Source organism: Quercus robur, chromosome 6 (genome assembly GCF_932294415.1).
Source record: "Quercus robur chromosome 6, dhQueRobu3.1, whole genome shotgun sequence".
NCBI classification, from domain to species: Eukaryota; Viridiplantae; Streptophyta; class Magnoliopsida; order Fagales; family Fagaceae; genus Quercus; species Quercus robur.
Window position 1 is genome coordinate 9102367 of NC_065539.1, and position 12541 is coordinate 9114907.

Sequence of the window (12541 nt, forward strand, 5' to 3'; positions counted from 1 at the left end):
ATGCAGCCATAAATAATCTATTAGATATTAATTCAATCGAAGTTATATTTTGAAATTTAATAGTACAATATAGGAACATATTTAACAAATCCTTCGAGACATCCAGGTGCGCAGCTTAGACTATAGTGCAGGTAAGGAACAATTCCATATTTTCTCATTACAGTTCCACTCCCTGCATCAATGCTTTCTGAAAATATAAATTTCGAGCCAATGTTGTCATGGCATGTAGATAATGATCCCTAGGGATGGGATTTCAGGTTCAAATCTTAGAAAAAATAAAGCAAAAAACTAAAAACTAAAAATTAAACTGTTTCTGTGCTTCACATCTTTTCCCATTATTCTAAATTCTAAATAAAATTACAAATGGAAAAGCGGGGTCATTGAAACTAAAGAGCTTTAAACTCTTTACTTTATGGCTGAAGAATGATCAAATTCAGATTGATCCAATTGTAACATATTTGATATTTCTGTAAATATGAAACACTATCACTACACAAAATTAGACTTTGGCTATCATTTCTTTTCTTTTCTTTTTAATCAACATTTACCCTTTTCATTTCTATAAATGGCAACAGCCAGCCAGAAATTTACAAAGAAGGAAGAAGCCAAAGATTGAAGAGAGATGAAGCCAATGAAAGGAACCAAGAAAAGAAAGCCATTGCGGCAGACAACTGATATCTACTACATGGCTTTGCAGTGCAGTAACCTTTGGCAGCAAGCAGGACAGTTGTGACACTAGCTGTTGAGGATGCTGCAGCTAGCAAGAGAAATGATAAAACCTACAATATAACAAAACATTATATTCCTTCTTTAAGCAGTGAAAAGGATGATATCATAAAGTTCATAATTGAAAACTGCACGTACCAAATCTCCTACAATGATGACCAATAATATTTTGGGTTGACGAGGTAAACATTTTATGAAGACAGAGTATGCATCCACCACTATCAGTGTAATGCTCCATGGAATTACCAAACCCATGACTGTCACCAAAAAGCTGTGAAATCAATGTGAGCAATGACAACGTTAAAGAGATGAACTTGAAATTCCCCGTGGATTAAAACATCACTTTTTCTACAGCACACTGCTGGATATTCAAAGCAACATAGACATAATATATTCCATAACATCCCATGAATAATTAAAAATGGCATTATGTAATACTTGCAGTTAATGGATAAGATAATAAAATGATTTGGTAAATCAACTAACACAGAAATCTAGCTTGCTGTTGACAGAAGGCATTTGATTGTTTTTTGCTCTGAAGTCTAGATGTCTATGACTATCTAGATTGTGACTGCTACGATTTTGCTAACAAAAGCTATGGTCATCAGTTATGTATATATATTACAGTTTTCCAAGAAGTACCTTAGCATGCATATTATAAATAAATAAATAAAAATTCAGGGCTTTGATTCTAACTTAAGAATGTTGAGGACATATACTCTATAATAGACCATTTAGTTGATAGGGACCTTCCATTATCATGAAAACTAACATACAAGTTATAGTCACCGTACACAGCGCCTAATGGACACAACTTTGTTCTCAACTGTTTCAAGTTTGAATTCCACTCCAATGGGAATTTATTGTAAATCAGATTCTGACATCTCAAACATCACAAGATAAGATTGCAATAACAAAAACAGCAATCAGGATATACAATGTTCTCATAAAGTGGAGAAGTGTCTATGAGAAACTATATACAAATTCTACCTCAATTCAGAGGCATATTGAAACCAATGTACAACACATTAAGCAGTCATCAGAAAGGATATGTACCGAATTACCTAGTTCTTAATTCCAAAATTCTAACATGTGCATGCATAATTGTGATACATCCAGAGGACACAAGGATAGAATAATTTCAGTCTAGAAGATACATTAAAAGTTAAAAGAGCAAATGGGAACTTACCACCTCAAAACCAATTTGAACTGTATACCATAGCCAATTTGGCTCCTGTCACCACAGTTGCATCCAGAAACCACACCATGATGATGCCATTAAAAAAACTTAGGCCTAAAGAGTTAACCCCCCTCTCCCACACCCCAACACCCCACTCCCTCCCCCAAACAAAAAAAAAAAAAAAACTATGACATTCTTTCTCTTTAATACAAATAAAGCTTAGGGATAACACCAAGTGATAACAAAAGAATCACATGATACTAGTCATCAGTTTGAACGACCTCCCAAGAAACATTTCATGTGCCTTCAAGAATTCATTCTTTGTGAAAATACTCACATCTGCAATAAAGAATGACCTCCAATGTGGCTGGTATTGATCCAAAATAAATTTGGTCCAATTCATTTCCCTTCCTTGGTCTAATATTTTACCTCATAAAAGGCATCCTTATCATCTGGGTGCTTGTTTATTTTTCTTTGTCCGGAGTTAAATGAAAAAGAAAATGCTTCTTAATTGGCAATTCTTACATTTATTTATTTATTTTTTATTGGTAAATTTTCAGTGTTCGCAGATAAAATTCTCACATCCCTGCATCTCTATGACAAAGTAGGGTAATACTATTTTTGATTGAATGCACCCCTCCTAGAATACTTCATATTGTAACCAAATTGTCATTAGATTCCAGCACATACCCAAGAATGAAAACCTTTTTCCTTCTTTCTCTTAATACCAACACTTTCGAATGGGTGGAAAATGTTGTTAAAATTTAAATACTCCAAACCTTAACCCTATGTTTGGATGGAGGGAGATGGGGGCAGAGGAGAGGAAAGTACAGGGAAAGGTGGCTGGAATATACTAATACCTCCATCTCAATCCAAACACACCTAAGTCCAATCAGCATAAGAGTCCCTTTAGTAGACACTTTAGAAATTTCTTAACTTTGAGAGTTATTACGCGGTATGTTGTTATCAACCATATTGATTGATCTTCTTTGACTAGGAAAATGTGAGTGGTAGGAAGGGTTTTTATGCCAAACACTTCAAAAATATAGAGAAAACTACCTGAATAAACACTGAATTGCTTAACTTCAATTAGTCCTCACTAAGCCCCGCTGCATAATTCATTTCTAGAAATAAAAAATTTAACACTGGTTTCTTATTTTAAGCAATCCTTTTATGAATCAATATATTTCTTGGTAAGTACATATCAGAGAGTACACAAAATAGACTAGAAATTACTCAAATACACGCTTGAATGCAGACAGTTCACAAGCGTTCTGTAAACTCAAGTGCTATTTCAATAACAACCCTTTCATTCATTTGAGTTCAGACCATTGATCCTAAGAATTCCCATCACGAATAGGTCTTCAAATTATAATTTTCAATCAAACCATATAACTGAATATCTATTATTCAATAAACCATATAACTTGAATATATATTATATAGACCCCTGGAAATTCTTCTAACTCACCGCTATACTTCTTGACTTTATAATCTAATTACTTAAATTCACTCAATATGAGCCAGCATCCACGAGATATCCAACAAAAAGACAAGTAATCTAAAAGCAATATCCCACACCTTCTCGCTTAAACTCTTATAAATTCCAGAAAGTCTTTAAATTGATGCAATTTCTATCAATTCATTTCCAGCCTATGAGCGTGTCTTCTATGTCCAACCAAGTGAGAACCCAAAAAGCCTGCGCTTAGAAAATTCCCCATCGCTAAACCCAACAAACACAGCTGACTTATTATATTTTTAACCAAATAGATTGCATAATAAGCATAGTTTATCACAGAGACAATAAAATATCCACGTAGTAGGTATCCATGACATAATAAAACACATAATGAAACACAACAATTGGGATCAAAATTGAAACTTTGAACAGAAAAAGAGATGGGTATTGAAGAATAAAGACAAAACCCACAAAAGGGTAGGACTAAAACGAAAAATTAAAAAGGAATCGAGAATACCAGAAAGAAGTGTAGGTGAAGAACGCAACGTCCAAGCACATGAAGAAAATAGAGGCCAAAGAGAAGATAGTCTGACCAAACCGCAAAGCCAAGCTGGCACTAGTGCCAAATGCCCCTGGCAGCTCGTCCATGCTATTGCTTGAGAACTCCAACTCACCATAGTCGATTCCATATATCAGAGGTTTTAGCCATGAGAAACAGGAATTCTTAATATACCCAGAAAAGGAATGACAAAGTCAAAGACAATAAAATAAATTAGATAATTGACAACTATTTAAGGTAGTTGAGGAAGAGAAGGACATTCAAACATACAAGGTAAGTTGATGTGTAATTGTTGTGAATGTGATGGCAATTGGCAAAGGAGTTATGAGAAAAGAAAGGAAAGGAAGTACGTAATCGCTACGCGGTTTTGCATCTTTCTCCTCCTCCGGCGGGGCGTTGCCGTTGATTATATTTTATTATTTGTGTGTTTCTTTCTTTTCTTTTTTTAATCTTTTGACTGTTTTTTTTTTTTTAGTCCAACTCAATCATATTTTTATATATATATCATATAATAAATATATAATAAAAGTTTGGTGGGTTTGATGTTGTGAGTGTGTCAAATGGTTGTACCAAATTGCAATAATTTTTATATAAAAATACAGTTTATTTGTTCTTATTAATTTCTTTAAATAGAATAATAAGATTAAATTTTAACAAAACATGCTGCCACATAATAGTATTTTAACAAAACGTGCCACTTACATTTAACAAAAAGTAAAATTTTAAAAAGTGATTAAATTTAGCTGTTTGGTGTCATACAACTACAAGTCTATAGCCTACAATTGCGTCTATCTAAATATTATTAACAAAACCTAAAAAAGTAGGTTAGAATTAAGAAAAAAGAGATAAAAAAAATAACGTAAATAATAAATACTATTGTGTATCAGAAAACATAAGGAAGAGATGAAAAAAAAAAAGAAAAAAAAAAACAAACAAACGTAGAAAAGGATAGATTAAAAAAAATTAAATAAGATAGAATTAAATTCTATTGTATCTTTTTGTTCACTAAGTTTTTTTTTTTTTTTTGGGGATAAACATGCATTTGTCATCGTTTTCTTAATAATAAAGTAACAACAAAAGTATTTGGTTTTTATCTAAACTCCTTTTTGTTCATATCAACTTCTTCACAACTTAAAATTCTCACTATATATATACAATGTTTTTTGGTGTATTATTCTTTATAAAGACAACAATTTATTTGTTCTTATCAATTTATTTGGATAAAATAACAATTAAAAGAGATTAAATTTTAACAACATAACATGCAACTTACATTAAAGTGTTTTAACAAAACATTTAGCCTACATTTAACAAAAAGTAAAATTTTAAAAAGAGATTTAATTTAGTTGGTTGGTGACATATAACTCCAACATACAATTGTGTTTATCTAAATATTATCAACAAACCTAAAAAAATAGGATAGAACTAAAAAATAAGAGATTAAACAAATAACGTAAATAATAAATACTATTGTGTATCATCAATAAAACATAACGAAGGGATGAAAAAAAAAAAACGTATGTACAAAAGGATAGGTTAAAAAAAAATAATAAAAAATAAGATAGATTTTTCTTTTTTCTTTTTTTTGAGAAAGAAATAAGATAGAATTAAATGCTATTGTGTATCAACCTACGTTTTTGTTCTTTTTTTAGACTAAGTATTTTTTTGGGGATAAACATGCATCTAATGCATGCCATCATTTTCCTAATGATAAAGTAACAAAGAAAGTATTTGGTTTTCACCTAAACTCCTTTTTGTTCATATCAATTTCTTCACAACTTAAAATTCTCTATATATATATGGTTTTTTGATGTATTATTCTTTATAAAAACTATAGTATATTTTTTCTTAGTAATTTCTTTGGATAAAATAACAATAAAAAGATATTAAATTTTAACAAAAACATGCAACTTATATTTATAAAAAATAATAAAAAATAAAAAAAACCTAAAATTTTAAATGGAGATTAAATTTAGTTGGTTGGTGCCATACAACTACAAAATCTATCTAAATATTCTCAACAAAACCTTAAAAAAGGATATAATTAAAAAATAACGTAAATGTTAAATACTATTGTGTATCTATAAAACATAAGGAAGAGATGAAAAAAAAAAAAAAAAAAAAAAACTATTGTGCAACTACCACATAAAGGCGGCTGCGACGTATTTTTCTAGACTCTAGCAATGTCTTTGATAGCATCTCTGCTGCGTTGGAGGTGTTGATTCTTCAGTTGGTGCAGCAAGGTTTTTTAATATGATGGAATTTGATTTTCTGATATAAGGTATTAATTTGTGGAAGTATTGTGTGTGGGGTAGGATTTGTTCACTAATTTGTAAAACACTATTGTGATATGGTGGTATTTGACCGTGTAAACAAAAAGGGTTTACACTATGTTTTTATTGAATATAAACTCTTAATTTTAAAAAAAATTTATGTCAACACTTGTAGTTAAGACCTCAAACTATTGCCTTAATAAGATCTTCTTGTAACGTATCAATTAGTCAAAAGTCTTGTAATTTAAGTTGTACTTTTTAGTGCTTCCAACGATAAAATTTATCATGCATCCGATATATGTAATACCATCTTGTTTCCGATAGAGGTGTTTGGAATTCAATTTTTAATTATTATTAAAAAAAAAAAAAAAAGAGTATATTAAAGAGATAGTTGTGACTTTTGACAACTAGTTGGTATTCAACAAGATCCTTTGTAGAATGGAAAATACTCATCATTTACCAATTTATTGTTTTTTTGGTGTCACCTTTTACAAAATAAGTAACAAAATTAGTTTCCTTAAAAATAAACCAACTTTTATTTTATTGTCTTACTTTTAGCAAATAAGCTAAAGAAAACTATATGATGCTAAAGTTGATTACTTGCTAATTTTTAATTAGTACGATAATGAATGTGATTGATGTCATGTCAAGACACAATAAGCTATAATTCTAATGAAAGGAAAACTTTCACAATGATGTTAGCGATAGTTTCATATGAAAGTGATATTACTCAAATCATAATATATCGTTTTAATATGTTGTAAAAATATTATGAAATTTGTTGTGTCTATTATCTTTGGGCAAGGATTTGCTGCAAACTAAGTTGCAACAACTCTTGCAAAAATGCACACATATCAATGCCTCAGATAGACACATGTCTAGGTTTATATTTAAATGAAAATTTTCATATCAAGATTGAATTTTTCACCAAATGGCCACTTGACACGTGCATTTTGTAGAAGTTGTTGCAACTTAGTTTGCAACAAATCCTTGCCCATTATCTTTTTGTTTTGTATTTAAAATCTGACACATTAGTGCTAAGAGAATTGTAACTCATTGCCCCAGCTAGTGTATTCACATAACAATAATAAGTTGCTGAAAATAATAAGAGAACTCGATTGATAATTGAGGAGCTTCCTCAAATGAATGAGAGTCCTGAAGTGGGGCAGGGGATAGTCTGAACTCTGAAATCCCAAATGAAATAGATGTCTTTTGAGCTAACATTAGATTGGTTTTATTATTCCTATTAGACACAGGATTTGCAGAGGGTTTAGGTCTTTGAATAATCCTTTTTCCCGCGTTCCAACATAATTTCAACATGGAATTTTGGAGTTTCAATACATCATTATCATAAGCCATAATAATATACAAACTGGATAATAATCGATCTCAGTGCTTCTCCACTGCGTCACAGGGAAGTTTAGCAATACCTTCGACTTACAGCAAAAATTTAAACTAACAAGGAATACTAAACATGTTAAAAAAAAAAAGTGGCCTATTACTCAAGCTGAGCATACCAGATCCCCTGGATCTTCACTTCCTTTGGAACCTTTGCTCCCAAATCAGTGTCAGAAGGCTGAACGCTCTCAAACACTCCAATCAACTCACCAGTCTCAGGCTTGCTCTTGGTGACACTCAAGGTGATTTTCCCTGTTGATGATGCTGTGTTTTTTACATTCTCCTTGGCAAGTTCCTCCTCATCTCCTCTTCCTCCAGCAGGCAATGCAACTGCATTGTCATAACCGGTTGAGCCACCTCTTCCCTTTGGGTCCAAGAAAGATGAACCACGGTAAGATGGTACTAGAAATTGACCACTAAAACCATTTGGTTTGCCTGATGCTACCAATTCCTTAATGGTGAAAAGGAATGGCACACGCTCACCACCAGGCAGCTGAACTGTCACTGCGGCGTAGTCGATACCATCTTTCTCCTCGAACTTGACAGTGCCATCAGGAGAAACTTCAAAGGGTCCCTCAATTTCATCGAGGGTGTAGGTTAAGCGGGTCATGAGCTTGGTGTTTTGGAACTCAGGTGGGGCATTCTTGTTCACAACATCAGCTTTGACAGTGAATGAAGTTGGCTCTAGGCAGATCTTCTTGGCATTGTACTTGCCGGGCTTGACGGCGAATGAGTCAACCCCGCCATCAATGGTTGGGCACTGGTTGGCTGTTCCGGTTCCCTTTACTTCCATGTATGTCTTGCTCTGAATTTCATCATAGGTTAGCCTCTTTGGAACTCCTTCAGCACCAGCTCCCTGAAAATAGAAAACAAAGAGTCAAAAGAGTTTGTCCACACAGTTCAGATGGCTAATATCTAATATCTATTCACCAGGAAGTAGAGGATCAAATTGTAACAATGGAACAACTTAAAACCAACATTCTCCGTATAATTGCTATGAAAGATCAAAAATTAACGAAGGGAAGTATAAAACCAACCGTTTAATTGCTAATTAGCATCGTAGTTTGATATCTTACAGGCATGATTTTAATGTATTATGTATCATGACAGTATCTGCATCAACAATTAGGAATGCTGACTTTGTCACTGATTTATATCATAAAGCATGGCTTTTGAATCTTATAGCTTTTAATTGTGCATCAGATCTAAAATGGACATATGAAAAGGCCTCAAAATTATGTATCACCTTCCTTTCTCTCCCCTCTTCTCTCCCTCCATCTCCATATTGGTTCCAAACATATAATACATGACTAGGACTTCATATAACATATAGGAAAATTACTTAACCCAATACTTAAGCTTATGGATTGAGGCTTAATTAATATTATATCTCACACATTAATATTTCAACAAAATAACGTATGGAGCAGTCAATGACAAGAAAAATAAATGAGAATCTGCAACCTTTTATTATTATTATTATTTTAGATAAGAGAATCTGCAATCTTAAACTATCATATCAAATTCTCAAAAAAAAAAAAAAAAAAAAAAAAAAACTATCATATCATATCTCAGCCTAAGAATACGAAGTTATTTATCTTTTAGTCCTCTCTCACATGCAAACTCAAGATCAGAAATGCATACCGAGACAACGAGGGCCGAGGTAGCAAGAGCGAAACCAGCAATCTTGGAAGCATCTACACACTTCTGGGCGAAGTCCTTAATATCAGCTTGAAGAGAACAAGTGAGTCTAGCTGCAGCTGGTTCCACGCCAAATGACTTGGACACAGTCTGAGAAGACCTCAGCTGTAGGCTGCTTCTGGAAGACACCACGCCCACCTTGGTGGGTTGCATGAGTGTTGCAGCTGCTTGTAGTGAGGCTGCCATTGTGTTCAACTTTGCTTACTTTCTTTCTCTTCCCTTCTCAGTCTCTCTATAATCTGAGAGATAAACTAAAAAGAGACCCTTTTTGTGTTTGGGTGGATGGACAATGGATATTGGATATTAGTTGCAGCTATTTGGTGGCTTTGGTGAGAGTTAGATAAGTGGATAGGATAGGGTTTCTTATTGGTTGATTCAAGCTTATGAACTTGTCTTCACACTTTGCCCCGTGGCAATTTTCTCAGTTAGGATAAAGATACTCTTTCAGTGGGACCCGGGGGTGAGGTGTGATGGCTGATAGATAGGAGAAGCAATCATATCCTTATTTTTTTTTGGTAAAAATCATGAGCTAATATTATGACATCATTTTAGTAATACTTTGATAAATTTATCATTTAAAAAGACCAAAGTTACTCCTTACTACTTTTGTAACCGCTCAAATTACCATGCACATATATTTTCAATCCACCATTTATTTATTTATTTATTTTGAGAAATGAACATACACACAAAATAAAGAAAAAATAGTTCTAATACAAAAGTACATCATTTTTTCTGTCTAATTTGTTTGTCTTGTTTCAAAAATCCATCTTTTTTAAGAAAAAAACATTTATTGTTTTATCTGTTGTATAAAAATGTATAAATTTCCAAAACTATCCTTAAATAAATTTATCAAAAATGATTTTGGTATTAAAATAGGGGTATAATATGAATGTTAGTAAATTAATGGCCTTTAATTTTAGAAATAGGACAATATTTTAGGATATCTCAAAATGGAATAAAGGATAAACAAATTTGGAGAGAGTAATAGTTATGTGATTTATTTAAATAATTAATATACGTTGATCATTTATGAATTACCAAATTATCTTCTAAATCAATTTAGGGGAATTTTGTCCTTCAATAAAGTTGTTTCTTCTAATTTGTCACATAAATAGTTGAAGGGGATTTTGCTAACTCAATTTTGAAGAAACTTTGTCTAATTAGAACCATGCACACACATTGAAATGTTAAAAACAAAAAGTAAATGATAGAAGTGGAATGACATCCTTGTCTTTCGAAATTCGAAAAAAAAATTAAAAAAAAAAAAAAAAAAAACCATGACAGGGACGTGTCCATTGGAATCTCAAAAAGTGATGCCAATTGTAAGGACCTGACTTAAGTTCCTAGCCCAGCACGTGGATGGACTTAGACCTAAGAAGCCCAAAACAATGAATTTGTAGAGGAATGGGTTGGAAAATTGGGTTTTAGTTGGTCAAACAACGACCTAGATAGGCTTGATGACAAAAAGATAAAAATGGACAACTATAAAATGAAGAAAGAACGTTCTCGGCGAAATCTGAGGACAATAGTTCTTATATAATGCTCTTAGATAACGTTACAAGTTTGATTGTGGATTGCTACAGTATTTCTTTTCTCAATTTCTTCCTCCTCAATCTTGTTTCCTCCTTCTTCTTTTATACTCTCTTCCCTTTTCATCTCCATCTTCCACCTATATGCTAGATGGTTAGGGCTGATACTTGTCCCATCAGCACTTCTCATAAGTCCTCAGGTAGTAGCTGTAAGGCTGAAATACACTGTTCAAATATCACTTTTACATTAATGCGGTCAGGGGATTAGCTATAGTACATTTAATGCGGAGGTAGCAGCTTTCTCCCCAGATATTTTAGGGCTCATCCTTATCTTATATCTCTGTAGTGCTTGTCCGCCCCAACTAAATTTCAGGGGTTATTATCCTTGCTGTCAATCCATCTTCCAGGACCTCAGCCAAGTTCAGCCGAGGAAGTTTTCATCCTCGACACACTCTCCAGAGCCATTATAACCAAACCCCACCTTTTATTCATTAGCGTAATCTCCTCTGGCGAAGACATCTCCTCCTCGGGCAGATCCTCGTTCTCGGCTTGGGCCATAAGCCCAATATATGAATAAATAATGAACTTTTGGGCCCAAGGGCCCTACAATAGCCCTCGAGATTCCCCTTTCTGGCTCCTCGGGAAGAAAGGAGGATCTCGATGTCTCTAAATTAGTTTCGTGCCTATTTCGTTCTTGCTCTACTTATGAAGACACCCTTTTGTCTGCCCAAGACATTCTCCTAGCACTGCACCATTCGAGGCACGTCCTTATTAAATTCTGACGGCTCTTTGTCCCCCACGTTCTATGGCATGATGTGAATCATAAGGTTGAGGGCTTCGTTGGAAATTGAGCAGGAACTTTCCCACTCTCTACTCTCTCCTTGGTATAAATATCTATAAAATCAACCTTTTTCCTCACTTTATCATTCATTTCGTTCTAGCGCTCATACCTTGAACCTGCACACTTTTTCAACTTTCCCGAGCCCTTACAAATACTAAGGACTCATCCGAGGACACCTTTACTCTTCCTGTAAGTCTTCTTGAACTTTTACTCTTTAATTTCCTACATCCTCCTCTTTTCTTCACGTTCTTTCTTTTTCTCCTCAGTTCTAATTTCCTTTCTCAATCTCTTTAGTTTTCCCAGCCTTTTCTAGAAATGGGTAGATTTAAGAGTCTAGTAGATTCCGAGGAGGGGATAGAAAGCTTTAGGGCTCGTTATAGTATCCCTCTAGGGGTAGGAATTAGGTACTGTGATGAGAGTCAATGGCACGAGGATAGGCAAGTCGGGGAGGTAGTAATTTCGATAATTGCCTACATAGAAGGAGGGATGAAAATCTCCATGGGTGGAGTCACTAGAAACTACCTTAAAGCTCATAGGTTGGCTCCCACTCAGTGTGCCCCTAATATGTTTAGGATCTTAGGCTCCGTGGATGCCCTCAATGAAAAGATGGGTTTAGGTCTAACCCACCATGATGTCAATTGAGTCTATAAACTTCACCGTCTAAAGGGACAGGGATACTCCTTGAAATCAAGGTATTTTGAGGTTAGGCTCATTCAATGCCTCCCTGAATCTAACAAGGGTCTGAACAAAGACTTCCTGATCTTGTCAGGGGAGTGGAGTGATGGTCTCCCTTGCCCGACGAGAGAGGGAGAACCAGGTGGGGTACTAGGCCTAGGGTATTCATTTATAAGTCCTTTCTTTGATTTACTGTA

The 12541-nt window shown here is 33.9% G+C and overlaps 2 protein-coding genes across 2 annotated transcripts; both read right to left on the bottom strand.

The window, feature by feature from the left end:
• Positions 1-380: 380 nt before the first annotated feature.
• On the bottom strand, positions 381-4357 carry LOC126732628 (CASP-like protein ARALYDRAFT_485429). Its single transcript, XM_050435590.1, has 4 exons — positions 4195-4357; positions 3883-4088; positions 865-997; positions 381-779 (listed from the first exon to the last, which is right to left on the bottom strand). The coding sequence occupies exons 2-4, from the start codon at positions 4011-4013 to the stop codon at positions 588-590; spliced, it is 456 nt and encodes a 151-aa protein (XP_050291547.1). The 5' UTR covers positions 4014-4088; positions 4195-4357; the 3' UTR covers positions 381-587.
• A 3098-nt stretch (positions 4358-7455) lies between these two features.
• On the bottom strand, positions 7456-9589 carry LOC126732629 (oxygen-evolving enhancer protein 1, chloroplastic). Its single transcript, XM_050435591.1, has 2 exons — positions 9240-9589; positions 7456-8451 (listed from the first exon to the last, which is right to left on the bottom strand). The coding sequence occupies exons 1-2, from the start codon at positions 9480-9482 to the stop codon at positions 7696-7698; spliced, it is 999 nt and encodes a 332-aa protein (XP_050291548.1). The 5' UTR covers positions 9483-9589; the 3' UTR covers positions 7456-7695.
• Positions 9590-12541: the final 2952 nt, after the last annotated feature.

Coding starts and splice junctions, on each gene's coding strand:
- LOC126732628 (XM_050435590.1), bottom strand. CDS start 4,013: ATGGACGAGCTGCCAGGGGCATTTGGCACTAGTGCCAGCTTGGCTTTG. Junction 998..3,882: donor TTCACCTACACTTCTTTCTG/GTATTCTCGATT, acceptor TTGATTTCACAG/CTTTTTGGTGACAGTCATGG. Junction 780..864: donor TCATCATTGTAGGAGATTTG/GTACGTGCAGTT, acceptor GTTATATTGTAG/GTTTTATCATTTCTCTTGCT.
- LOC126732629 (XM_050435591.1), bottom strand. CDS start 9,482: ATGGCAGCCTCACTACAAGCAGCTGCAACACTCATGCAACCCACCAAG. Junction 8,452..9,239: donor CCTCGGCCCTCGTTGTCTCG/GTATGCATTTCT, acceptor TTCTATTTTCAG/GGAGCTGGTGCTGAAGGAGT.